The sequence below is a fragment of the Barbus barbus genome (assembly GCF_936440315.1).
Source record: "Barbus barbus genome assembly, chromosome: 44".
In the NCBI taxonomy this organism is placed as follows: Eukaryota; Metazoa; Chordata; class Actinopteri; order Cypriniformes; family Cyprinidae; genus Barbus; species Barbus barbus.
In genome coordinates this window covers 17,377,291-17,403,922 of record NC_136722.1, presented here as the reverse complement: position 1 = coordinate 17,403,922, position 26,632 = coordinate 17,377,291, and the positions used below count along the sequence as shown (strand labels likewise).

Here is a 26,632-nt window from a genome sequence, read left to right as displayed (position 1 = left end):
TGTTTGTACGGTGCCCTCTGTTGGCCAAAGATTAACATTTAAAATCTTCACATTACATCAGCATCTGAATAATTTCAGTCCAAAAATCATTTCAAATGATGAATGTAATCCAAAATGATAGCAGACATCTACAAAAGTTCTACAGTATGAGGGGCCGTACAAGCCATAATTCATTCTGGTGCTCTCACACACATACATTCTCCTTTCACACACATTTCTACTCTCACACACATACATTCTCCTTACACACACATACATTTCTACTCTCACACACACACACATTCTCCATTCTCATACATACATTTCTGCTTTCACACACATACATTTTCCTTACACATACATACATTTCTAATCTTTTTCTTTGGTATCCCTTACTTCCTGTTTAAGTAGGAAGTCACTCTCAGACCAGGAATTACATGTGCTGACTTGCTCAGCTCATTCTAACACAACTATGCTATTCAAAGTCATCCTGTTTTATTTTCAAGTACACTTTTTTAATTTATCTTAATTTTAAAATATCGTTATGTATAACCCACTTGTTCTACAGATCTATGCACAAAGGATGCACTGATCAGGATTGTTCGTGACCAACTCTAATTGGCGATTTTTTATATTAAAATGGGCCGATTTCCATATTCGTTGCCTATTTATTTATTTACATTAATTAAAGGTGCAATAGGAGATGCAGGTTTCGTACAGAAATTCCAAAATGAAATTCCAGGACTTCCAAGGACTTTTCAAGCACAATTTGTGACTAAAATCAGAGATCTCACTTATCAAACAATACTGTTATTATCTTTCAAATTATAATACATAAACTAATAAAACAATGGTACAAATTAAGTGCAGCTCAAGCAAAGCATGCAGTCACTATGGCCACTTTAACATTTAATGGCAAAGTACATTTTCCTATTATTTTATGAATACATTATTGACCTGAAGAATAAAAGCTACATCATACACTTGGAAAAATATGAGCTATATCATGCTTATAGACGCTAGGGGTGTAACAATAAACTTAGCTCATAAAATAAGACAAAATACAGAGATTTGGTTCACTAGAATGAGTGAATATTTTAATACTATTTTTAAAAACATTTGTCTTTTAATCACAAAACAATGCAGTTGTATTTTGAAATGCTTTAACTGATCTAGGGCCATAACTAACAGTTATTTTGGTAATCAAGAAATCTACTGATTATTTTGACAATTGAGTAATCTGATCATTTTTAGTAATAAAAATAAACCTAAGTGAAAAAGAGGCTTTAATATGACTATATTTGTATATAAACTAACGATGAGCCAATCATAATTGGTTCAAATAAAGTATCAAATCCAAGTAATTACATGGTTTTATTGAACAAAACTGTTAAAATGCAAAATGTAATCTGCCTAATTGCCTATATATAATATGAATATTCCAATTTAAGTACATTATGTATTATAACAAATTCCAGCAGAGGGCGCCGATGTTTCATTTTCAAGCGTTATTCAATGATGTTTAAATCCATTAAACTATTAACAATAAAGCTCTTTCTGGTTCTGATGAAAAGACAAATTCACTTTCTGGCAGCAGGTGGCGCTTATAGAACAGCAATATAGCGTTTCCACTGCTGTGCACAGCTCTGCGCTTATAAACACTCATTTAATACTGTATGTATTTTACAGAGGTAAGAGGAAAAGAAAATGCCATAAAAACTTTTCTGAAGACAGTTCTCCTCAGAAATGCATTCATAATAACCCCCATTCCAATTCAATATTTATGGCTTTCTTCCATTTCGAGCATCTCAAACAATGAATTTGTTCTCTGGTACAGTATTTTATCACTGAGGCTGCGCCTAACCTGCCTTCCGTTTCCATCATACTCCTTCCGTTTACACACATACATATATTCTTCTCTTACATATACATATTTTCTTTAGACATGCATGCATTTTCTACTTAGTCACATTTATTTTTTATAATATTAAATGTATACTTTGAATACATTTGCATAAGAGCAAAATGTATAAACGTGTGCGTAAGATATATGAATATGAGAGTTAAATATATGAATGTGAAAGGAGAATGTAAGTGTGTGAAAGTAAAAATATATGTATGCGAAAGGAGAATGTGTGTGTGAGAGCACCAGAATGAATTATGGCTTGTACGGCCCCTCATACTACAGACATTTATTAATTCACTTATATACATAAGAACATGAATGTAAGAAAACATACAAAGTATACATATTAAAAGTGACAAAACACACAGATAAAATAAGTTATTTTCATTTCATGAAGCAAGTGAAGTATTTCATGACTTGATGGTGTATGCATGAATATGTACGTGTCACAGAGAGAGGTTGGCGGTGATGTCGCCCTTGAGTTTGCCGCTGCTGAGACTGTGTATCATGGCGATCATTTGTGTGTGTTTGCTCAGCTCTCCCTCCATCTTCTCCACCTTGGCCTCCAGCTGGGATTTCTGCAGCTCCAGAGAGGAAGCCTGCCAAATGAGTACAACAACAGAAAACACACTGAAACATTATTAAGCCTACCTGACCACTGAAATAACAGTTATAAAATAGTTAAAAGCTAAATTATGACTTTTTGTTTAATCATGGCACACTATGATTTGAGATTGATTGATAAGTTTGAGTGAATGTTGACTGCACCTTGATGCTGGTGTCCTTCCGGGCTTGCTCTGTCTTAGTAAGCTCTTTCCTGAGCATGGAAATATTCTCCTCCATCTCATGGATCTGCTCTTCTTGTCTCCTCAGATCATTCTCAAGACCTGGAACAAAACAGAAAGAGGCTTTATAGTACACTTTACACCAAATGCATAAGTGTGTATGACTGAAACAGCAGAGAGCATAAAACCTATGTAAAATTAATTCCACGGCTTTTTTCTCACCTGTTATTTTTCTCTCTTTCTCCAGCACATCTGTTTTTAGGACCTTTATCTGCTGTTCTTTTTCTGCCATCTCTGCAAGAGTCCTGAGCAGATAAATAAAAAATGAAAGGTCACTGAATTAATTTTCCATTAAAAATAAATAATTATAATAATAATAATATATTATTATTATTGACCCATACAAGGGTGGCATGAAGCACAGTTCAACTTCAATAAATAATTACTATTATTATTATTGTATTATAATTGAATCAGTCAATGGTGGCATGAAGAATATAATTATTAGAATTGGGTTATGCTTCATGCCACCCTATAAGTCAAAAACGCCTGATCCACCCTTTCAAACACTGACCTCTCCTGTTGGAGTTTTAATCCCTCATTGGTCTTTCTCAGCCCCTCGGCCTGCTGGGTAAGTGAGATATGGGCAGCCTGCAGTTCCTTCAGCATCCCTTCACTTTTGTCATACCTAAAAAAATAAATAAATAAGAGGTTGCTTATCTGTAATAAAACATTTGACGGATCCATTCCTGAGTGTGCGTGAGAGAGGAACACTGACCTACTGAGCAGCTGGTTGTAGGTACCCTTTAGCTCCTGATGCTGGTCAGCGACTGCCTGCAGACGGCCGTTGTGTTCCAGGAGCTGCTGGCTGTCAGATTTCAGTCTCTCGACCTCCAACAGATGATCATTCAACTCCGTCTGCAGATCCTCTTTCTTCCGCTCCGTGTCTTTGAGTAGAGATGCCAATTTACGTGCCTAGAAAGGAGAAATATTGAAAACAGCAATAAGTTTTACAAATAAAAAATGTGCTCATATGCACATTAAAAAAAGTCTATCATAGTGCAAATATTAACCAGTTCCTTTAAATGTAAATTTCATTGTTTCACAATATTGCCATTTTACTGTATTTTTTATCAAAAATGCAGTTTTGGTGAGCATAAGAGACTTATTTTGATATATATTAGTGCTGTCAAATGATTAATCGCATCCAAAATAAAAGTTTTTGTTTACATAATATATGCACTGTGTGTACGATGTATATTTATTATGTATATATAGTAATATAATATTTACATGCATATACTTTCATATATTTATATTTTATATTAACAAAACAAAAATAATACTCTCAACCATTCTTCTCCCCCGAGTTACGTCGTCCGCCATTTTAGAGTATCACAACACATACACATGCTTTCCCCTAAGTGTAAACAACGCTTAATACGCAGATCACATTCAAGCGCGCGTTTTCCTTCCGAACGTAAACAACGCTGATTAGGTCACATACGTTCTTAGGTACTCTCCAAAATGGTGAAAGACGTAACTTGGGGGAGAAGTAAATTATGTTATTTTTGTTTTCTTTTTCTTATATATATCTCAACTCATACATATACATATATATATATATATATATATATATATATATATATATATATATATATATATATACACATACATACATACATATATATATATATATACATATACATGCATTATATATATATATATATATATATATATATATATATATATATATATATATATATATATATATATATATATATATATATCAACTCAAAAAAACACATATGCATAAAAGCTTTCATTGTAGAAAGAAAAAAAGAAAAAAAAATTGTGTGTAACCTCAGCTTCCGCCTGAGCTCTCTGACAGCGGTATTGAGAGATCAGTCGATCCGCCTGTGACAACGCAAGTGCTTTGGCCTCCAAAAGGTCCTGCAGACGGCTCTCTTTACACTAAATATACAAAAGCACATATAAATACAAAGTCTGCATATGTTACATATACAAGCTATAATATAACCTAAACTGGTCACTCACCGCTAGTGCTGAAAGCTTCTGCTCATACACATCAATGATCTCTGACATGTGTACATCTTTAACCTTCTCCTGTAACTGCAACAGTACAACATTAGAAATAAAACAACAAAACAAGCATGTCATCCACTTGTGGGCACGTTTCTATTGTCAGTACGGAACGGCATGCAATTAAACCCACGACGGAATGTCTGCAGACGCTGTGGTCATAGAACTAATGAGTCAGATTCAGCTTCTCATGCCCAGACAAACACAATACCTCCACTCCATTCTGAAGCTTCTCGATGAGGCTGTCGATACTTTGGCAAGCAGAACCAGAAGGTTCGGCATGCATCATGGGAAAACTCTTCCCCACAAAAGACACATCTTCACTAGAAGGACTGCTCCGGATCGACAGCTCACTGTCCTTCTGACGGTATGCATTATTGGCAGCAATACTGTCCCCCAGACTTAAAACAAAAGTGACAGAGAAACATTTACTTTCCAGGATTTAATGCCAATATTTATTTCTAAATAAATGTAGGCACTAATATTGGGGTTTAGCAAGGGTGCATTAAATTGATCAAAAGTGACAGTAAAGACATTTACAATGTTACAAAATGTTTATTTCAAATAAATGCTGTTCTTTTGAACTTTTTATTTAAAAACACAAAGTTTCTACAAAAATATTAAGCAGCACAACTGTTTTCAACATTGATCATACTAAGAAAGTTTTCTTGAGCAGCAAATCAGCATATTAGAATGATTTCTGAAGGATCATGTTACACTGTAGTAATGGTGCTGAAAATCCAGCTTTGCCATGAGAGGAATATATTAAAAAGCATTCAAATAAAAATAAAAAACCCAGTTATACCACAATATTTAATACTATATAATTATATTTCAAAATATTACTGTTTTACTGTATTTTTGACCAAATAAATGCAGCCTCGGTGAAACGCATTCAAAACTTTTAAAATAATCTTGCCAACTCCCCGCTTTTGAACAGTAGTGCACAGTTTGGTAGTTAAGGAACACTTCTGCATTTAAAGAGGACTTGCTTGCTGATTAAATGTTCAGGCTAAAAACATTATTGGAATTTTCTGCAGATTTTATCATTTCAAATCATGATATAAAATGCTTAGATATGCATAAAATGTTAATACTTTGGATAACCAGTTCATTCAAATTTCTAATTCTACGTATGAGCAACAGTAATGCCTTAGCAAGCACCACAAATTAAAATGAAAACAATTTAAAATTTATATCTAATTTTTATATTATTTCACTCAGTCATTAAGCTGACAGTCACAATATTTTGTACTTCATATACAACCGCCTGGACTGTCATAGTGAAAGTTTTGACACCTTAGAGTAAACGTTCACACTGTGGCTGTGTGTTCTGTTGACTCACATGACGGAGGGGAAATCGGGGAGTGGGCCTGCTTCAAAAAGTATGCGAAGGGCAACCTGCACATGCTCTCTGCAGTTCGAGGTCATAGCTAATGAGAGAGGCGTTACCATGCGCTGGTCCTGAATGCAATGGAAAAGATCATATCAAGGGAAAGTTATAAATATCTGATACAGAGTTAACAGAAAGGGCAGCGAGGAAGTGCAGCGTACGTGTTGTACCTGTAAGATCCTGTAGAAGGACGTCTCCATGTCTGGCATCTGCTGTCTAAGCTGGCTCATCAGTTCTAGAGTCTTCAGTATCACTTTAGAGCACACCTGACTAGAGATGCACAAGACAACTTTTTTTTTTGAAGGGCAATTTCTGAAAGATCGTGTGAAAGCTTTCCCATCACATTGATAAAGTAGATTTTAAAATAGAAAAGTTATTTTAATTTGTAATAATATTTTACAATATTATTGTTGTACTGTATTTTGATTGAATGGTACTGTGTCAATACTTTCTGACAAACAATATTACTTCCAAAACGTTTCATTACCTGAGCTGGTAGTTGGAGGTAGTACAGGTGGACCCAGAGAGGTCCTGACTGTAGGACAGCAGAAGCTCCACCTGTGAGACACACACTTCAGGACTGAGCCGCTGGGACACCAGCAATCTCAGAGCATCATCGCCGCAAAGCAGTAAAAGAGTCAAGGATATCTATACTATTACAGTAGAATCAGACAATCACAATACATTACTGGTCAATTCATAAGCCAGGCTAATTAATTATCTGATATTTGCTTATACCTATTGGCTACTAACACTAGCCCATCAAACAGACAGCTCGTCCTGTGAGGTGTGTTAAAGTGTGATTTTTTTTGTGCCTAATAAGGATATCTAGCAGAAAGTCAACCACATGGCCTGCACGCAGACAGTGTTTCTTTAGCAGCTGGTCTCCTTCAGTGGAGTCTGGAGACTGCAGCAAAACCAACACCTCCTGCAGGAGAAGCTCTACAAACGACTGAGCTAAGCTGCACAGAGAGGAATCGATCGCCTCCTGGGAGAACACAAGCACAAATTTACAGATTAATAGGGCAGAATGTCACTAACATGACATGAACCAAATATTTGCATCCGGCATGGATTCCTAATTCATCACAGAAAAATATTATAGAAATTAAAAGAACTGAATAGAAAAATGGTAACGCTACAATAAAGCTCCAACTGTTAAAAAAAATACTTTTTTCAATATATCAATAGATAAAATACATTTCAGTATTTAGTCATATATTATTAAAATCAACAGTTGTATCCGGTAATATTATTTAATGGACCTGAGAAAACAATTACATTTGAAGACATCAAATTCTCATTTTGTTAATCTTTAAAAACACCAATAAAATAATTTAATTACAAATAATTAAAAAAAATCAATAATAACAGTTAAATGTAACCTTTAACAAAATGTACATACATTTTCATACAGTACATTATAATATTGTAATGCCTTTAAAATGACTGGTTTTAATTTTAGTGTTGTTACTGTTTATTTAGACATAATAGAATTTTATTATCCATGTATTTTTCATATCTAACATCATATAAAATTGGTCATAAGACATAAAACAATTTAAAATAGTTTTTTTTTTAAAGTCCAGATTTGTAATGTCGGTGCATCCCTATTTTGTGCACAAACATCTTATATCTAACATTAACACATTATTATTATTATATCTGTATTTTTTCTATCTAACATCATATATTAGGTATTTATGGAAGCCCGTTTCTGCCAATGAATAAAAAATAAAACAAGATAATTGCGACTTTTTATCTCACAATTCTTACTTTTTTTCTCAGAATTCTGAAATATTAAACTCGCAATTCTGAGATATAAACTCGCAATTCTGATATAAACTTGCAATTCTGACTTTTTTTTATCAGAATTCTGAGATATAAACTCGCAATTCTGACTTTTTTTATCAGAATTCTGAAATATTAAACTCGCAATTCTGACTTTTTTTCTCGCAATTCTGACTTTTTTCTCGCAATTGCGAGTTTATATCTCACAACTCTGACTTTTTTTATCAGAATTCTGAGATATAAACTCGCAATTCTGACTTTTTTTATCAGAATTCTGAGATATAAACTCGCAATTCTGACTTTTTTCTCGCAATTCTGACTTTTTTATCAGAATTCTGAGATATAAACTCGCAATTCTGACTTTTTTTCTCAGAATTCTGAAATATTAAACTCGCAATTCTGACTTTTTTTCTCGCAATTCTGACTTTTTTCTCGCAATTGCGAGTTTATATCTCACAACTCTGACTTTCTCGCACCATAGGAAACCACTCTCCGTGTAAGGCTTTGCAGTGCTTTGTTCAATTTGTTATAGATGAACTATATATTGAACTAGATGAATGCTGCGTCCGAATATGATTTTTGAACAAACATAAAAATGACTCATTATTCTCCATTTCTGTGTTTTGCGCTCGGGTTGGACAGTACCATTACCGCCGAGCAGGGTGTGGGAGGGGTGACGGCATGCACAACTTTCAGACACATCATTCTTCATTTCTTTATAGTTCTGAGTTTGAGGCAGCTTCTATAGCGTTATTTTAATAACAGCTGTCAAGTCAAAAACATATTCGGACACAACATTCATCTAGTTCAATATATAATTAATCTATAGCAAATTGAACAAAGCACTGCAAAGCCGTACACGGAGAGTGGTTTCCTATGGTGCAAGAAAGTCACAGTTGTGAGATAAACTCGCAATTGCGAGAAAAAAAAGTCATAATTGCGAGATAAAAAGTCGCAATTGCGAGTTTATATCTCAGAATTCTGAGAAAAAAAGTCAGAATTGCGAGTTTATATCTCAGTTTATATAAAAAGTCGCAATTACCTTGTTTTATTTTTTATTCAATGGCGGAAACGGGCTTCCATAGGTATTGGCTACAAAATTGGTCACAAAATAAGACATAAAACTATTTCAAAAATGTCCAAATTTGTAATGGTGGTGCATCCCTATTTTGTGCACAAAACATCTTAGGAATTTTTCCTGACACTCACATTTAGCTTATTCAGTGGGATGTTTGTTAGGCACTATTCTTTGTAAAACTGTTTTAGAACAATATGTATTTTGAGAAGGAATATTCAAATAAAGTGAATTGAAACACTGGCATACTTCAAAAAGCTCAGCCAGCAAGGACAGAGCCTGCATGTAGCACTGCTCTGGACCATCCAGAGGTGAAGTAACCCAGTGGACGAGAGCTAAACTCGGTTCAGACCCTCGAGCCTGAACACCTTTTCTAGTAGCAGGCTGCAGTCGAGGGGCTGGAGGACGGAGCACTGTCTCACAGACGAGCTTACGCAGGACCGGGACTGAGCACAGAGAAACCAGCAACTCCATAACCTGCACAGACAAGAGCTTATGACCATCTGCACCAGCTTGGAAAAGAATTCAAGACCTTTTGGTCTACAAGCAAGTGTTTAAAGGTTTGTAATTAAACATTTTGCCTAAAAAAATTCATTACTTGACAAAACTAAAATTATATGAAAAAAAAGAAGATGTATTTAACCTTTGATGCAGTATAAGGATCTTTATTGTGCAATAGCCCAAGAACCTCAGACAGACAAACTGTGAGGTGTTTATACCTAGCGGAAAAAAAAAAAAAGATGTTCAGACTGTACTTGAAAGCTATTTAAAACAGTGCCATCAGACACCCAATAAACATACTTGGTCAGGTAATCAGCAATTTTGGGGTTTTTCAGGAGATCCACTAACAAGTCCACAGCATAATTCCTAGTTAATGTGCCATCTCCGTTGACGGTGATGTTAAATATCAGCTGAAATGTCTGATGAATGTTCTTTGCATTAAACAGCTGAAAAAAAAAAAAAAAAAAACGCCTCTTGAGTAATACCTCAAATGGAAAATAAGTACAGGGTCACAAGTTTCCAGCCACAAGACAAGATGATGAGAACGATACATGAGCTAACCAACATCAGCGCTACATCTCAAACCTACCTTCTGCCCAACTTCTTCATTCAGAGTCAAACTTGATAATATGGACAGTGCAAAAACAACCACAGTCAGACAGTTGTGACCCAGGAAAATAATCAAGGCTCTGTAGAAAGCCTTCACATTACTCTGAAAAAAAAAAAAGAGTAGGTACAATAGTCATCAGCAGGTTAGTTCACTAACAAAACTTATAAGAGTTCATTTTGAGAGTTCATCATGATGCTGATTCTGACCTGAGATTTGATGTGTGACTGCACAGAGATGTCATGTCGACAGAGGTTGGCCATCAGGCCCAAGCAGGCCTTTACAATGTCATCATTACTTGACTGGCTAAAGACAATCATAAAAAGCATTATATTTTATGCATAGTTTTTATTTATAAATAAATAAAAACTAATTCATTTTATTTAACAATAAATAAAAACTATGTTCTTATTAGCATACTTGCATCAAATGCACAATTTTGTTATCTTTTGCATGCATAACCATTTCTGTGCAAGAGTTTAATGCATTTAAATGTTAGAGGCTGCTATAAACCCAGCCTCTGTTTTTAAAAGCACTTTTTCAGTTCAGTGTTGTGGTTTTCCACTGCACAACCCCTACCATGTCTGCATCCTGTTAATAAAATACTAAAAAGAGTTTCACAAGACTTGTGACCACTTGTCAATATGGCTGTATCATGATTGCATTTACGGCCCTGAACGATGATTAGTACATCCCTCAAACATGAACGGTTTTAGTATTTATTATATTTTATACACTTTGGCCAGAAAAATAAAATTCTGTACGCTTTCCATGATACAAGTAAAACGTTTTGGAAAGATTTTTTTATGCTCACAGAGGCTGCATTTATTTAATCAACAATACATTTAAAACAGTAATATTGTTTACAAAATTAGTTTTTACAAAATTCCATTTTTGTGGAAACTGTGAAACATTCTTTAAAGAATAAAAAGTTCAAAAGAACCACATTAATTTAAAACAGATATATGATTTTACTGTCATTTTTGAACAATTTAATGCACCCTCGCTGAATAAAAGTATATTAATATATTTACAAAATCTGAAACTTTTGAACAGTATTGTATCAGGACTACTCTGTTAAAAAGCGTAAAAGTCATTTACATCAAATGAACATCTATGCACAAAGCAGAAAAGTGAATGTCATGGGTCTTACACATGTTGCATTAAGAAGCTGATGAGTTCATGGATGTGAGAGGTACAATGCAGAGTCCTCACGCTGTAAGTCAGTCGCTGCAGCACATTAAGGCACTGTGGAGAGCATTAGAGACATTACTCACATGACCACATAGGATAACATCCAAGTAATCTTTATTATTAAGTAATAACTTTAACCAAACGTAGTGAAATAAAACCACCTTGAAAAACATCTGTGCAATCTGTGGAGCGACATTTAAAGTCTGTGTGAACCAGAAGTTGCTACTGACTTTACATTAGTATAGTGATGTATTTCCAACTGAAACTAAATAACTTTAGTTTTAATAAAGTGATTCATATACAGTGCTACCATTCAAAAGTTTTGTTTTCCAAATCAATAATAAAGAAAGTTCTTAAGCACCAAATCAGAATAAGTATCATGTGACACTGAAGACTGGAGCCGTTGAAAATTCTGCTTTGCCACCACAGGAATACATTACATTTTAAAATATATTAAAATAAATGCAATTTACTTTAAACTTTGAATGTGTAAGAATCTATAGTCTGCCTCGACCCAGCTTCCACTCCACAATATATTTGATCATGCTCATTTCCCAAAATGGCTTAATTATTATAGAGAATAAGAAAGTCAACAGTTGTTTGTATTTTGGGATGATCACATCCTGAGCAAAAGGTGACCAGTTGTAAAATAGGAGCTGGTGTGGGACACTGAGAACCACCTCAGACAAAGCGGTGTCAGAACTTAATTAACATACAGACTACAGCTGTTACAAAAGGAGCAACCTCATTTACATGTAGGGTAGTAAACTGGAAATGTATAAAAGGTTAGAACTTATGATGTTCTGGGCTCATTCTGACTCCGTTGAACCCAAGGTACTACATGTACTTTGTCACTGCTATGCTGCAATAAACTTCTTCATCAAGATCTTCAAAGTCCTCTTCACTTTTTCTTACAAATGTTAGTATGAGTCACATCAAACATATAAAATTTTTTTGACCAGTTATAAAAATATCCACTTAAAAAAAGCATGTTTAAAGTGAAGTGTAGACTTCATCTTAAAAACAGCAGTACTCTCACCTGCAGCACAAGAGGCTCTTCTGGTGTGCTTCTGTTGCAGTGGATTATGGATGCTAGAGTGCCGGTGAAGTTGTAGCTGCTATGAAGTGCCTCTTTAGTCTCACCATCAGAAGCTGCTGGGCCATTAAGAAATGTACATGCATGGTTAAATAATGGGTGATATGACTATAAACTGACTGTGAAACTACATTAAAGGGTTTAGTACCAAACTGTGCCAGCAGGGATATAATGGATCCTGTCAGTGCATGACTGGTGTTGGGATCTCCAGCTACTTCCATGAGTCCACTCAGACACTCGCTGGGCAGCACCTGACCTGAAAACAGCACTCCACCACATTTCAGCCCTGAAACATCCTGTGGAATTAAAAAATAGCAATTAAGATGTTGCATATTCTATACTAAAGGAAATTACGTATATAAAATTACATATTCTTTGTCACTTTTGACCACACTAGGTTTGACTGTTTGATGACTCAGTTTCTGTCTTTTCTAGTAATAACAAAGATTGTATTATTCACAATGAGCAATTTATAGAAAAGTAAGTATCTTTAAAATATATATAAAATATACAAAAGTGCTGCCAAATGATTAATCACGTTTAATCGCATTCAAAATAAAAGTTTTTGTTTACATAATATATGTGTGTATACTGTGTATATTTATTATGTATATATAAATACACACACACGTATGCATATATTTAAGAAAATTGTTATATTTGTATATCAAATGATATCTCTATATAATATAAATTATGTAAATATAAATGTATACATGTAAATATTTTCAAAATATATACTGCATGTATGTGTATTTATATATACATAATAAATATGAATACAGAAACATGGCTTTTCATATCACTGCTATGCTGATGACACTACCTTTCATTACATCCTGATGATCCGACGATAGCTGCTCGCATCTCAGCGTGTCTAACAGACATTTCTTGCTGGATGATGGACCATCACCTTCAACTCAACCTAGCTAAGACAGAACTGCTTGTAGTTTCAGCTAACCCATCACTTCATCACAATCTCACCTTCCAGTTAAGCTCATCTACCATAACTCCTTCAAAAACAGCCAGAAACCTTGGAGTTGTGATTGATGATAAGCTGAATTTCTCAGACCACATTGCTAAAACTGCCCGGTCCTGCAGATTTGCATTATACAATATTAAGAAGATCAGGCCCTTTCTCTCGGAACATGCAACACAACTCCTTGTTCAGGCTCTTGTTCTGTCCAGACTTGACTATTGCAATGCTCTCTTGGCAGGTCTTCCAGCCAATTCCATCAAACCTCTACAATTAATCCAAAATGCCGCTGCAAGATTAATCTTTAATGAGCCGAAAAAAACGCACGTCACGCCTCTGTTCATCAATTTGCACTGGCTACCAATAGCTGCTCGCATTAAATTCAAGGCATTAATGTTTGCCTACAGAACCACCACTGGCTCTGCACCCATTTACCTAAATTCATTACTTCAGACTTGTGTGCCCTCTAGAAGCTTGCGTTCTTCAAGTGAACGACGCATTATTGTGCCATCCCAAAGACGCACAAAAACACTTTCACGGACTTTTTCATTAATTGCTCCCATCTGGTGGAATGACCTGCCCAATTCAATCCGAGCAGCCGAATCCTTACCCGTCTTCAAGAAACGGCTAAAAACTCATCTGTTCCATCTTTACTTGACCCTCTAACTCTGCACTCTCTATTCTAATTTTATTTTATGTCTTTTTATTTAGACATAGATAGAGGAGTGGACAACCTGATCAACTCTATGCGAAGGAGATGTGTTGCACTGCGTGAGGAAAATGGTGGTCACAATACTGACTGGTTTTCGGACCCCCCCCCCCCCCCCCGGACCCCACAATGCAGTAAAACTGCACATTTTAGTGTGGCCTTTTATTGTGGCCAGCCGAAGGCACACCTGTGCAATAATCATGCTGTCTAATCAGCATCTTGATATACCACACCTGTGAGGTGAATGGATTATCTCGGCAAAGGAGAAGTGCTCACTACCACAGATATAGACAGATTTGTGATTTTGTTTTGAGAGAACTAGGCCTTTTGTGTACATAGAAAAAGTCTTAGATCTTTGAGTTCAGCTCATGAAAAATGGGGGCAAAAACAAAAGTGCTGCATTTATAATTTTGTTCAGTGTATATTACATAAACAAAAACCTTTATTTTGGATGTGATTAATCATTTGACAGTTTCTATTGTTTTATATATATATATATATATATATATATATATATATATGTGTATACTAAGCAAATTAATAAAATAAAACATTACAGTACTATAGTGTGCTGGAAAAAAATATGTAACAACAGAAACGACATTAACAAACATTCACTAATATTTTTTAAACATATTTATAATATCAATTTTGGGTCTTTGACAAATAAAATAATTTGTAGCTGCTTTTTAAATTTTAGGATGAAGGTCCTTCAGACCTTTGGGGGTCTGTAGAATCCAAAAGATTAAAAAACTTTTTTTTTTTATATATAACTAGAAAAATGATGTTGAATATTTAAGAAATAGCTTTTTTTTCTTCCTAAATATTAAAGGAGATGAATGACAGCCTCAGTCACCATTCACTTTCATTGTAAGTTATGTAAAGGAAGAAATGAAGTTCACTGTCATTCCCTAGCATCTCTTTTGTGTTTCACATAAGAATTAAAAAGACGTTTTGGACTTTGGAACAACTTGAAGGTGACTAACGTTAAATGATTGGATAGATCACACAAATAAAACTGATTGCTTTCAATAACCCCACAGATAAATGTTTTCACTCACTTCAATGTGTTTCTGCAGCTGTGATGCATTTAAAGCGCTTCTGTTATTTCTGTACTGGCGAATGGCCAACAGAAGAGACTTCAAACAGGTCGATACATCCATCTTTACACCCAAGGACGGTCAACGCCGGCTTGAACTAAAAATATTAACTGATATGAGGAAACTATCTAAGTTAACTTAAACAGTTCGCGGTAGGATTTGTAAACATACAGCAGGCTATGCTAACGTTAGTTGATAATAGACACTGTTACTGAGATTAAATAATAGATATATCGTATTCTCTCCCGTACAACGTTTTCATCGAGCACGGAGTCTATTTTAACAATAATATTTATTAGTATGCTATTTTATGTTGTATTTACTCAAAAGCCTATATTAAGTCCTCCCTGTCCGCTTCAACAGCAACTTCCTCCCGCTAACACTTCGAATCGCCGGAAGAGTTCATTATCCAAAAGGGAAGGGGGATAATAGAAACATTTACAAATATATCTAAATATTTACGTTTCAAATATAGGGCAAAACATTTCTACGATGCACCAAAACACTTATTTATTGAATCATAGAGTTGTTTGTTCGTTTTGTGTTCATGTTTTTTTTTTTTGTTTAATCTTCTTAAGAAAAAGTTAAACCCCCTTTCTATGAAGAATGAGTCAGAATTCGACGACGCCCTGACGCAAGAACGTCATAGTTACGGTATGCGTGTATTCTTTTCAGTTGGTTTCTACACGTCCTTCTTATTTAAGATAAACTATAAATATAAGCACTTTCCCATGAAAATCAGGTACTGTTTATCTTTTTTTTTTATGATCTTCTTCCTCAGGTTCAAAAATAACTGAAAAATACAGCTAACACAATAAAAACATGATAACATAATAAAGAATATGATTTTTGAAGTTATCTGTTTTTGCAAATAAACTCTTTACATGTTAAAACCTAAAGACTGCCCATTCGTATGGAATAATATTATTAATAATAATGCATAACATTTACATACATTCATACATTATTATAGACTCTATTTGAGACAAAATTAGATTACATTTATAAACAGTACATACAATATACAGATACACTTCTCTAACAAAAAAAAAAAAAAGTGGCCACAGACTTGGTTTTAGAATTTCTAGAATGTTGTAAAATAAATAAACAATATTTAATAGTTTGCACTATTTTAGGACACTAAATCAAACATGTGACATGTGAACTCCTCTGTACATTAAATAATTTTTCATTAATGCAATCCCAAATACCAAGACCTTCTGAAAACCATGTTCATTTTTCAAATTAACTTTTCACTCAAATGATTATGATGATACTATAATTTGTAACAAATGACACCAAAATCCTATGAAAGCCTATTTCTGCCACAGAATAAAAAAATTAAAAAGTTAATTGCGACTTTGTCACAATTTGGCCATTTTTCCTTGCATTTCTTAGTTTACATCTCACATTCTGACCTTTTTGTCACAATTCTCATTTCTTCAGAACTGCATGATATAAACTCAGAATTGTGAGGTATAGACTCTGAGAACTATGAGATATAAACCCGGAATTCTGAGTTTATATCTTGCAATTCTGAATTTTTTTTCCCCCTCAGAATTGTGAGAGGAAAGGTTGTAATTACCTCTTTATTCCACAGCAGAATAAAATTCACACCATGTACATTCTCAATGTATGCGATTTCCGTGCACAAAAACATGCCCATGCTAAAATGCGATTCAAGTTATAAGATTCCACGTGCATTCCCCATATTTGAGGTCAAAATGGTTACATTTACATTTACATTTAGTCATTTGGCAGACGCTTTTATCCAAAGCGACTTACAATTGGGGAATACAAAAAGCGATTAATCTTGAAGAGGCAATCAGACAGAGGAAGTGCTCGTAACACCAAGTCTCAGTCATTGTTCAAATAAGTACAAGCTAGTAAGTGGAGAGAAAGATAGAGGGAAATTTTTTTTATTTATTTTTTTGAGTTTAGGATGAAGTCAAGTACTGCCGAAAGAGATGGGTTTTCAGTTGTTGCTTGAAGATTGCCAGGGATCCGGCGTTCCGGATAGGGGTGGGAAGATTATTCCACCAGCCAGGAATGGTGAACGAGAATATTCTGGAGAGTGATTTTGAGAGTGATTTTGGTTCTCGGAAAGTTCTCGGAAACTGTAATAGCACATCTATATCGTCCATATTAACTTATCCAATTATCCAGTCAGATGTCACATTGTGACTAAATCAGTCCGGCAGAACAACAACATAGTCCCCTGAGCAGTCAACATCTGAAAGAGACAAAAACAAGTGTTCACAGTTCATTTGGGTAAATGAAATATTTCGATTCTCTGTCAAAGAGAAAAAAAAATCAGCAAGGCTGATTCCTGCTAATTGTAATTGTCTAATAATGTTTCATTGTAATGACATTGGTAATATCTCTGATATTGCTAATGTCTTAAATTGTAACGACACTCACTTTCATAGTCGTTTTCCTCGTTAGGCACTAGTGGTTCTGCACATTGCAATGGCTGATCTTGCTGGGTTTTTCTTTTCAGCGAACTGTATAAGTGTGTTGCAAGTCCTTGATTCTTTTGCTTGTAATGATGAATAAGATCCTTCATCGTCTTGAAAAACTTCTCCTCTACACCTGAGCTAGCCTGAAACAAATTGTGTTGTGGCATTAGAATGAATTTCATTCATTTATATTTATTCATATCAATTATATTTGTTGGCAAACCAATGCAAATCGATTAGATTATTCTACCTGTAGAGTGAAGTATCCAGTGTGGGTTTGGAGGATCCTGTAAGTATAGACCACTTTTTGTTTGCTGTAAAAATGCATAAATAAGTAAATAGATAATTATTTAAGTGAACATAGTTCATTTACATTAAATCATAAACTTTAAAACTTGAATTATGTCAGACTATGACCTTGGGGGTTTGATAGTCAGGGTTTCTGTGGGTCTTAAAAAGTTTTAATTTGCCATTACAAAAATTAAAGTGTAAAAAGTTCTAAAAGGTTTTAAATTCATAAAGTCATGGCAATGTCACATGCACTGCATATGTTCTTGTCTTGAACATGAATTAATACATTTCTCATCTTATGTCATTTTGAATAAGTAAATGTATTTTGATTTAAGAATCTTTGGACATTTGCACAGGAAAACAAGACAGAAATACGGTTGAAAGACAACCTTTTTTGCTGTGTCATCAGAAGGTACGGTAAATTCTAGATGGTGAGAGCAGAGCTATTTTTTAAGCATTGCTAATACAAAACATTTATATTTAGAGAGCATTGTTGTATTTATTTTCCATTTAATTTATTCCTTAATTTGTTTTTTTACTTGGTCTTAAAAAGTCTTTAAATGCCTTACTTTAACCTGCATAAAAACCTGTAAAAAACCCACTGTACGAAAACACTGAAAATATATATGGTAAAAAAAACTTTTTACAGGAAAAGACAGTATGGTTATGGTATACTTAAGATCTGTATCATCAAGGTCATAAGTGACCTTCAGGAAATATCATGCTATATTTGGTTAGATTCGCTGATAAGACTTTCAATTCTCTCTTCATTTTTTTTTTATTAGGTGCTATGCAAGGCCAAATGAGATTTTAGTGTTGATTTTTGGAGATTTTCTACATTGCATTCTGCACTCAAGATTGTTAAGATGTTGCCAACAAGAAATATCAACAAGTAAAGCTACTTTACTTGACCATCACTGATAATAATAGTAATACGTATAAATAATATCCGAGCTTCATTATTACCGCAACATTTAATTTACCATTCAAAAACTTCTAGAGAAATTATATCTCAGCAAAAATATGCAAGCAAAAAGCAAGAACAGTAGTACACATACTTTGCGAATGGCCAGGGATGAATTTAGTTATTCTGCATCTCCTGACTATACAGTAGGCTATACTGCTCTGGGCACTTTACTTTTTTTAAACAGAAAATTTAGAAATTGTTGTGGGCCCCTTGAATTGAGTCTAATTTTTACATAACTAGAATGACCCCTAAAAAGGACTGCATGAGCTAAATGAATTGACTGCATTCATGAGGGTTATATTTAACAGATTATAGCTCATGCAGTCCTTTTTATCTGTTGAAATACCTTTAAATGGCCAATAAAACCCATAAAATGCAGTTACCAAAAAGTGATTACAGACGGCAATCAATTTTCGGCATGACACAGAAATCCATAGAAATCCATGTTAAAACGGGGTAAAAAAGATCGACTGAATTTAAACTTTTTATATATAACTAAATATAAAAATGAAATGTGCAGAGGGTTAAGCTGTGCTGTTGTTGGCTGCCACAGTAACGGTAATAAGTTAAGCAATTCCTTTAAAGTACTTGTTTTGCGTACCAGAAAATCTGTCATGTTCAGCGCTGTATGCATGGCTTGCAGCACTTGAGTTAAAATACTGAGTGAGAAATAATAAAATGATATGTTAAAACGTGTGCTCTTATCATTTTGTGGACAAAATCCCATGAACGTCTCCCCGATCGGCAGCTGTGTACATTGTAAAAAAAAAAAAAAAAAAAAGTTGAGCCAACTTAAAATTTTAAGGCAGCCAGCTTCAGCAGATTTTTGAGTTCTCTCAACTTATTTTTGTAGGAGATATTTTTGTAGGAAAACTCCAAAATCTGCTGAAGCTGGTTGCCTTAAAATTTTAAGTTGGCTCAACTTTTTTCTTTTTTTTTTTACAGTGAATGCTCATGTGCGCTCATCTGTTTTCAGTGCAACTAACCTCACGTCGCTTCATGTTATCTTCCCACTCATTAAACTATTTCCTTTACAGCAAAAAGATGGTCACTGCAACACTCTAAAGTGATGAAACTATGGCCTGTGGGTTGTTCATAGTTCATAGTTGTTCAACCTATTTTCATAGGTTTCATGTAAATACACATGCCTTTAATATCTTTTAGATGTCTCTTTCTTGATATCAAAATGATCTGCTCTTTATTCCACAAACAATGATGTACACTATGTGATCGTGAAATGCATCATACGATTTTTACTGTACTGTGGGAAAAATTACACCGATTCCCAGACCAGTCATAAAACATGCGAATGAGGTGTCAAGTGGGACAAAGAAATACTTTCCCGCTGAAACTATGTGCCTTGTTAGTGGTCAAACTAACCAAAATGGGTGTTACAGGGAAACCAGATAAAACTTCTCCCACACCCAAAAGGCGAAGTTTTCTTTTTACTTTCGTGCCCTGGAGACACACATATCACCTTGGAAATCTCGTGACTCCCCTTTCGAGGGGAGTCCGAGCTTCTGGCAGTTTTAAGTCCAGTAACTTTGTCAATTCACTTTGGACCAATCAGCTCCTGGCTGGAATGATGAAGCTTTCACTCCTAAGGGAATTCATCAAGAATCTATTCATTATACATGCACCAGGACACTTTACTCAGCACCAACACAAACCAATGCAAGTAACTGCTTGTTAACTATTTAGATGCGCTTCTAGGCTTCAACTCCTTTTAATTAAGGTGATGTGATTCTCTGATGGTTCTTAACAGGTTGTGTTTAGCTGATGTGTAAATCCTGCCATTACACTCTACTCTCTTGCGCGTGAGCGCTCTCTCTCTCTCTCTCTCTCTCTCTCTCCATGCCTTCCTTGCGTTGGCATCTATGTTTAATGTGTGTATGTTTGTGTCTAGTTTGATGGTGCATTTTCCCCTGTAGTGTAGTTTAATAAACATCCATATATATTCACACTTGGTTGTCTGTGTCTGCTGCTCACAGAAGGCCACTTTAACATTCTGGTTTTGTTACATGCTCTGTGAGCAATGTATTAGTAAGGAAGTAATTTTTCGTGGACAGAGAAATAATTTTCCTTAGAGTCAATAGACTATTAAAACTGTCCGTACTGAGGATGAACAAATAATTTTAGAGATGCACCGATACTGAATTTCTCTGCCGATACCGATAGCCGATTATTCAGAATGATATCGGTTGATACAGATGCCGATACCGATAGCTATGAGCAAGTTCAAATTTGACATGATCGCATTTGTGCCAGTGCATGGATTGCGCTGCTCCAAAACGTCTGCTCTGCTCCATGCATAAAGCGCGCACAGTGCAGCAGGCCCGGGTCTACTTCACTTTCCGCGTTCTGTTCTTTCTCGCGCACAGCCGCATCTGAACAGTTTTTACGTATACTCAACCACGGATGAGGGCAGACAGACGAGCTCAACACATGCGCAGTACCACCTATTTGACTTGCGCTCTGTCAACATTCACCTCGCGTATGCGCTGTTGTACACTAGCCCTCCTGATGATGAAAATGATGTAACGCGGGTTGTGCGTGGACACGGACGGCCGAAGTATACTTTGGCCTTAAGATTTCTGATCACGTGAAGAGAGTGAGAGAGACGCTTTCAATGCGAGTTCTTTAGGAGCAGAGCCTGGTTTATACTCGCCGTGTCAGCACGAGCTGCAAAAATGACGCGAATACTGAGGAAACGATGGCGGACGGGACAGATGATTTGGTTTTCAAGCTGAAGTAAAATAAAAGACTGCTTCTTAAACCAGAAAAGGTGAACATGTTGGTTTTGTCTTTGCTGTTTATCTCACGTTACGCTATGGAGCTTTCTTTAAATGTTCTTTATTTATTTGATTCCTCCGTGTTTGCTAAATGTTCTGGTGTAGCCTATGCCATGCCTCCTCTTATTAGTTTATGTTAATTACATTATATAAGTTAGTTTGTAGCCTACTGTTTTATTGTTATTGTGCTTTTCAATTAAGAATAAAAATGAATCCATATTTCAATCATTTGTTTTAGTTTTAAACAGTGAATAGATGTAAGCAAAACAGACAACTATCTTTTCTTGTAAAAAGTGACAGTCGTGAATTCAAATTCGAAAATGAAAGCGTCCAAACCCGGCTTATAGCACAGCAAAAGAGGAACTCCTGTTCACAAAATTCAAATCACAAATAATACTGATGAAAAAGAACAGGTTGAATGTTAACCACTTTTGTAACCATAAACTTAAACATAAGCTTTCCTTTTTTCTACATAAATACCTTAATGCCAGATTTATTCAAACATACATATATGATTATAAGTAAATGAACTAATGAACTGTGAACAGTGGAATAACTTTGCTGAGGTAAATGTCACGTTAAGTGACATACTGTTCACATTCTGTTTTACTGGCATCTTTCTGTGGTTGAAACACTGATTGAGCGATTACATTAGACAGATATGATACATTTTGGTAAGCCATACTTTATCTTTCAACATCTTATGATGTACATTCATGTGTATTTTGCGCTATAACTTATTAAACTGGAAGAGACTTGAACTTGAACTGAGGTGCAATAGCGATCTGTCACGTCACATTTAAAAGCGTCAAAACGGCATTCATTGTTTGTATTTCGTGATAGAATGTACAGGATTTGAAAGCTGAGAGTTTGTTTCTTATCAGAAGTAAGAAAGCACAGAGCTCTTTGTGATTATTGGATGCGAGGCGTGCTACAAATGTTTGGTGTAGAGAAAAACTGTGGATCTGGCAATGCTGGCTTGAACTACAGGTGATTCATCTTGTCAAATAGAGCCTGCTTCAATGTCGCTTTTTTGACTGTTAATGCCTTATTGTCACGTTAATTTTGACAGCCCTAAATTCAACAGAGATTTTCTTCACTCACAGTAGGAATTGCAGTCTGACACGTTTTTCCGCGGCCTTTTGATTGACAGGATATAATCGGCCCTGATCATCGGCCGATAGTGAAATAAATAGCTTTTATCGGCGGTTACCGATTGTTGGCCGATACATCGGTGCATCTCTAAATCATTTTATTGTACTGTTAATGCTACAGTTAATTCCTGAAGATATATAATTGATAACAACCCGTGATGATTAATTATGTTCATCTCACTTTGAGCTAATTTGCTACAATGTTAATTTGGTGCTTTACGTAAATATGTTTGAACAGAGGCAAAACAGTGATCTGTCATGACACATTAAAGAGCCACAAAAAGGTAACGTTATTTATTGTTTGAATTTCTTTAAAAATGACACAATTTAAAAGCTGAGAGTCCTGAGACCTTGTTTCATATCAGAAGTAAGTCTTGTCTGTCGGTGTGTTGTCAGTTTCCTCTTTTCTCTTCGATGTATTTTTCACTGAGAACATGATGTGTAGTGTGAAAGCAGCATTCTTTATCGGGGATAGCAACAGTAACTAAGGAGGGCGGGTCTTTGCGAATGGTCAAGTAATAGTCTAAATTTGAGCAGCAGATATGTTTCACTGCATAGTCTATAATATTTTCATTTTGTCGCTACTGTGTGCACTTGTGTACCAGATCTACCAGTTCTCTTTTACCACTGATACAAGCTGCCCATTTCCCCTTTTTATAAATGTGCATTGGCAATTACTTCACCATTACTTCACTTCACCACTTGGCTAAAGCATCTAATTATTATAGTTTAACAGCTGTTCCGCTTCAGAGTCAACTACAATTTGGAGGAAGAAATATCTACACTGTAAAAAGTGATAAGTTGACTTAACTTATTTGACAATTCACTTAACTTCTTTTTTAAAATTATTATTTACTTGATAATTTTAAGTCAAGGGGTTTCCTCAATTTTTTAAAGTTAAGTCAACTTATCACTTTTTACAGTGTATTGTGTTTCTGATGCTAAATGGATTCACCATAATGAAAAACAAACAAACTTGTAAAAACAGCAATCTTAAACATTAACACATCAAATTTCACAAAAAATATACGAGAACAAGTGATTGTCCTGAAGTTCAAACGGTAGAGCATGGCATACGTATGTATGTACGTATGCACATATGTATGTATGTATGTGTGTGTGGTTGTACATATACATATATATAGTTGTTTTCTGTTGGTGTTTGGCTTAGTGTTATATTAGAATCATTATTTTACTCATACTGTTTGTTCTTTAATATTTTGAATAGTTTTTAGCTGTATTTTTTGTTTTTCATTTAAATGTTAAGTTTTGACATTTTGTTGTATGCATTTGTCATTTTTATTTAATTTATTTATTTTAAAAATGTGTATAGGTAGTATTTATAAAGTTTTAACTTTTAGTTTTGGATCTGTTTTTAGTTGTTTTAATACTACTATTGATTGCTTCTGTTGTCCTCATTTGTAAGTCGCTTTGGATAAAAGTGTCTGCTAAAAGACTAAATAATAATAATAATAATAATAATAATAATACACAACGTACATGAACAGATCAAATATATGACTTCAATGCCGAGTCAATTTCCGATAAAAGCATCTGCTAAATGTAAATACCCTTTAGAGCAGGGGTTCCCAACCCTGTTCCTGGCGATCGACTGTCCTACAAAGTTTAGCTCCAACTCTAATCAAACACACCTGCCTGTAATTTTCACGCGATCCAGAAGACCTTAATTAGTTGCTTCAGGTGTGTTTGATTAGAGTTGGAGCTAAACTTTGCAGGACAGTCGATCGCCAGGAACAGGGTTGGGCACCCCTGCTTTAGAGGGTAGTTGAGAAACCGACATGACATAAAATTCTTTATATATATATATTTATATAAATACATGCACATTCTAACATATGTCTGAGTGCAGAAATTTTAATGACCCTAAATGACAAAAAGTCCAAAAATTTCAAGGAAAACATCACTGGTTTCAAAGCATTACCAACAACTCAAAAATTGAAATGAGTAAAATTGAACTGCAACATAACATCAGGGCTAAAAACAGGACCAATTTAGAAAAACTACCGGGATGAAAAATGCACTTTAAGGTTTTGTTTACAAATTACAAATTCACTGCTTAATTTCCCATAAATATTCTCATTATAAAATACTATAAAACAAATATTCAAAAATGTACATTTCACTGCTTTTTAAGATATAAAAACAGAATATATTCCAATAATTAACCTGCCCTTGGTTTTAAAAGTAGCATGCCACTTTGAGTGTAATTAAGGATCATTACAATATTCTTAATACAACTGGACCATTTGATTTTATCCTTATATACATCACTGCTAAAACCACATGTCAGATTATGAGGTTTTATAAGAGTCCGGACTGTTTTCAACACTGTCAGATATTAAAACATTTAAATAATAATCAATATCAATGTCAGTCTTCATTCTAAAGAGCTGCTTTCCATGTCTGACCTGCTGTGAGCTGAGTTTATATTTATTGACATAGTTCCTAATAGTAGCCAGCAAGACAAATAGGCTATGTGTGATATGCAAAATATAGTTATAGTTAAAAAAAACTATGAATAGGAAAAAAAATACTCACTACACACAGAGGCAGAGAGCTCCCTGAATGGTCTCGCTGTCCCTAATGAGGTATGTTCCATCCCGTCCTTTCTTGCCGAGCAACTCCTCACATCTCTGTTTGCTTATCGGCCCATGATACGCTGGATGATCCATGTTTCACATCGCACGCGTGAGGAGCGATGTGTCAGCGCAACTCACTGCTGTTTGCTCAAAGGATACTATAACGTCACGTCTTAGGTCCACAATTAACTTAGTGGAGGGAACCTTCCTTCATGCCCACGCACAGAAATTATGAGACACAGCGAATCTGAGCATCTTTCCGTCGAAATACTGCACACGCAAACCTAAATGTTACACAGGAAGTCGGTTTGCTCGTGTGCGTTTGCTTAGTTGGCTAGTGGTCAAGGAAGTGTAAACATGTCAAAGTCAATAAGTAGCCTAACCATAAGATCTCGACTGAAGCTCTGTGTAATACTCTTTTCATTTAACTAAAATTAAATCTATTTTCCATTTTATCTTTGCTTAAAAAATAGTCAGGTGCAAAAACGCTCATTTGAAATATTAATGAGCTTTCAGACATTTAGCCTACTAACATTCAAATGAAGCTTTCGATTTAGCTGTTATTTTAAATCGCAGTTTATTTTCTAATCTGCTTTATTCCCTTTAATTAGGCTATTCTAAAAGGCATTTAGAAGATGAAGGTTTGCACATGCTTTCAGCCTCCTGTGATGCATATAGTAATGAAAGAATTTGTGTTTTTAAACTAGCTAGTGAACGAATCGTTGTTGTGACTGCTTTGGTTATAAATGTTTTCCTTTTAATCTTATTACTGACCTTAATAAATTCCAGTTCAAGTTGAAGGATGAATGAAAATTGAAGGGGAAAATATATATTTGCTGAAAAATGATGAAAACGCTTATGATGCAAAAAACGGTTACTATTGTTAAACCATAGTAACCACAAATTAACCATGGTTTTGCTACACTAACAATTAACCATAGTATTTGTAGTAAAATTGTAGTTATACAAATGGTAATCAATATGCCAAAAAACAATGGTTACTGCACTTTTACTACAAAAAAAAACATGGTTAATTTTTGTAAGGGATGGCTGCCACGTGCATGTGTCCGTTAAGCACTTAAGACGGCAGGGCTGGGCAACTTTGGTCCTGGAGGTGGAGGGCAAGAGTGTTTGATTTTGGGTTGGAGCTAAAC

The 26,632-nt window shown here is 34.9% G+C and overlaps 2 protein-coding genes across 3 annotated transcripts; both read right to left on the bottom strand.

Annotated features, from left to right (window-relative positions):
- Positions 1-1,052: 1,052 nt before the first annotated feature.
- Positions 1,053-15,606, bottom strand: LOC306863567 (protein CIP2A homolog L-like). Of its 2 annotated transcripts, none has more exons than XM_079406984.1 (21): positions 15,177-15,606; positions 12,579-12,726; positions 12,374-12,486; positions 11,294-11,388; positions 10,350-10,446; positions 10,123-10,245; positions 9,834-9,979; positions 9,676-9,751; positions 9,282-9,509; positions 6,995-7,154; positions 6,654-6,795; positions 6,337-6,436; positions 6,119-6,237; positions 4,985-5,174; positions 4,729-4,803; positions 4,534-4,644; positions 3,449-3,645; positions 3,245-3,358; positions 2,893-2,975; positions 2,654-2,772; positions 1,053-2,484 (listed from the first exon to the last, which is right to left on the bottom strand). In XM_079406984.1, the coding sequence occupies exons 1-21, from the start codon at positions 15,276-15,278 to the stop codon at positions 2,332-2,334; spliced, it is 2,691 nt and encodes an 896-aa protein (XP_079263110.1). In that variant the 5' UTR covers positions 15,279-15,606; the 3' UTR covers positions 1,053-2,331. The 2 variants fall into 2 exon arrangements, with proteins under 2 accessions (XP_079263110.1, XP_079263111.1); XM_079406985.1 differs by having other exon boundaries at positions 4,729-4,797; positions 15,177-15,590.
- A 338-nt stretch (positions 15,607-15,944) lies between these two features.
- On the bottom strand, positions 15,945-25,802 carry LOC306863020 (SH2 domain-containing protein 1B-like). Its single transcript, XM_079406160.1, has 4 exons — positions 25,438-25,802; positions 17,925-17,988; positions 17,637-17,817; positions 15,945-17,448 (listed from the first exon to the last, which is right to left on the bottom strand). The coding sequence occupies exons 1-4, from the start codon at positions 25,569-25,571 to the stop codon at positions 17,405-17,407; spliced, it is 423 nt and encodes a 140-aa protein (XP_079262286.1). The 5' UTR covers positions 25,572-25,802; the 3' UTR covers positions 15,945-17,404.
- Positions 25,803-26,632: the final 830 nt, after the last annotated feature.

Excerpts from the sequence above, each read along its gene's own strand:
- LOC306863567 (XM_079406984.1), bottom strand. The coding sequence starts at position 15,278 with ATGGATGTATCGACCTGTTTGAAGTCTCTTCTGTTGGCCATTCGCCAG. Across the intron at positions 12,487-12,578 it reads ATCCCTGCTGGCACAGTTTG|CTTCTGATGGTGAGACTAAA; the intron begins GTACTAAACCCT and ends ATGGCCCAGCAG. Across the intron at positions 11,389-12,373 it reads AAGAGCCTCTTGTGCTGCAG|TGCCTTAATGTGCTGCAGCG; the intron begins GTGAGAGTACTG and ends TGCTCTCCACAG.
- LOC306863020 (XM_079406160.1), bottom strand. The coding sequence starts at position 25,571 with ATGGATCATCCAGCGTATCATGGGCCGATAAGCAAACAGAGATGTGAG. Across the intron at positions 17,989-25,437 it reads GCTCTCTGCCTCTGTGTGTA|CAAACAAAAAGTGGTCTATA; the intron begins GTGAGTATTTTT and ends GCATTTTTACAG. Across the intron at positions 17,449-17,636 it reads CGAGGAAAACGACTATGAAA|ATGTTGACTGCTCAGGGGAC; the intron begins GTGAGTGTCGTT and ends TGTCTCTTTCAG.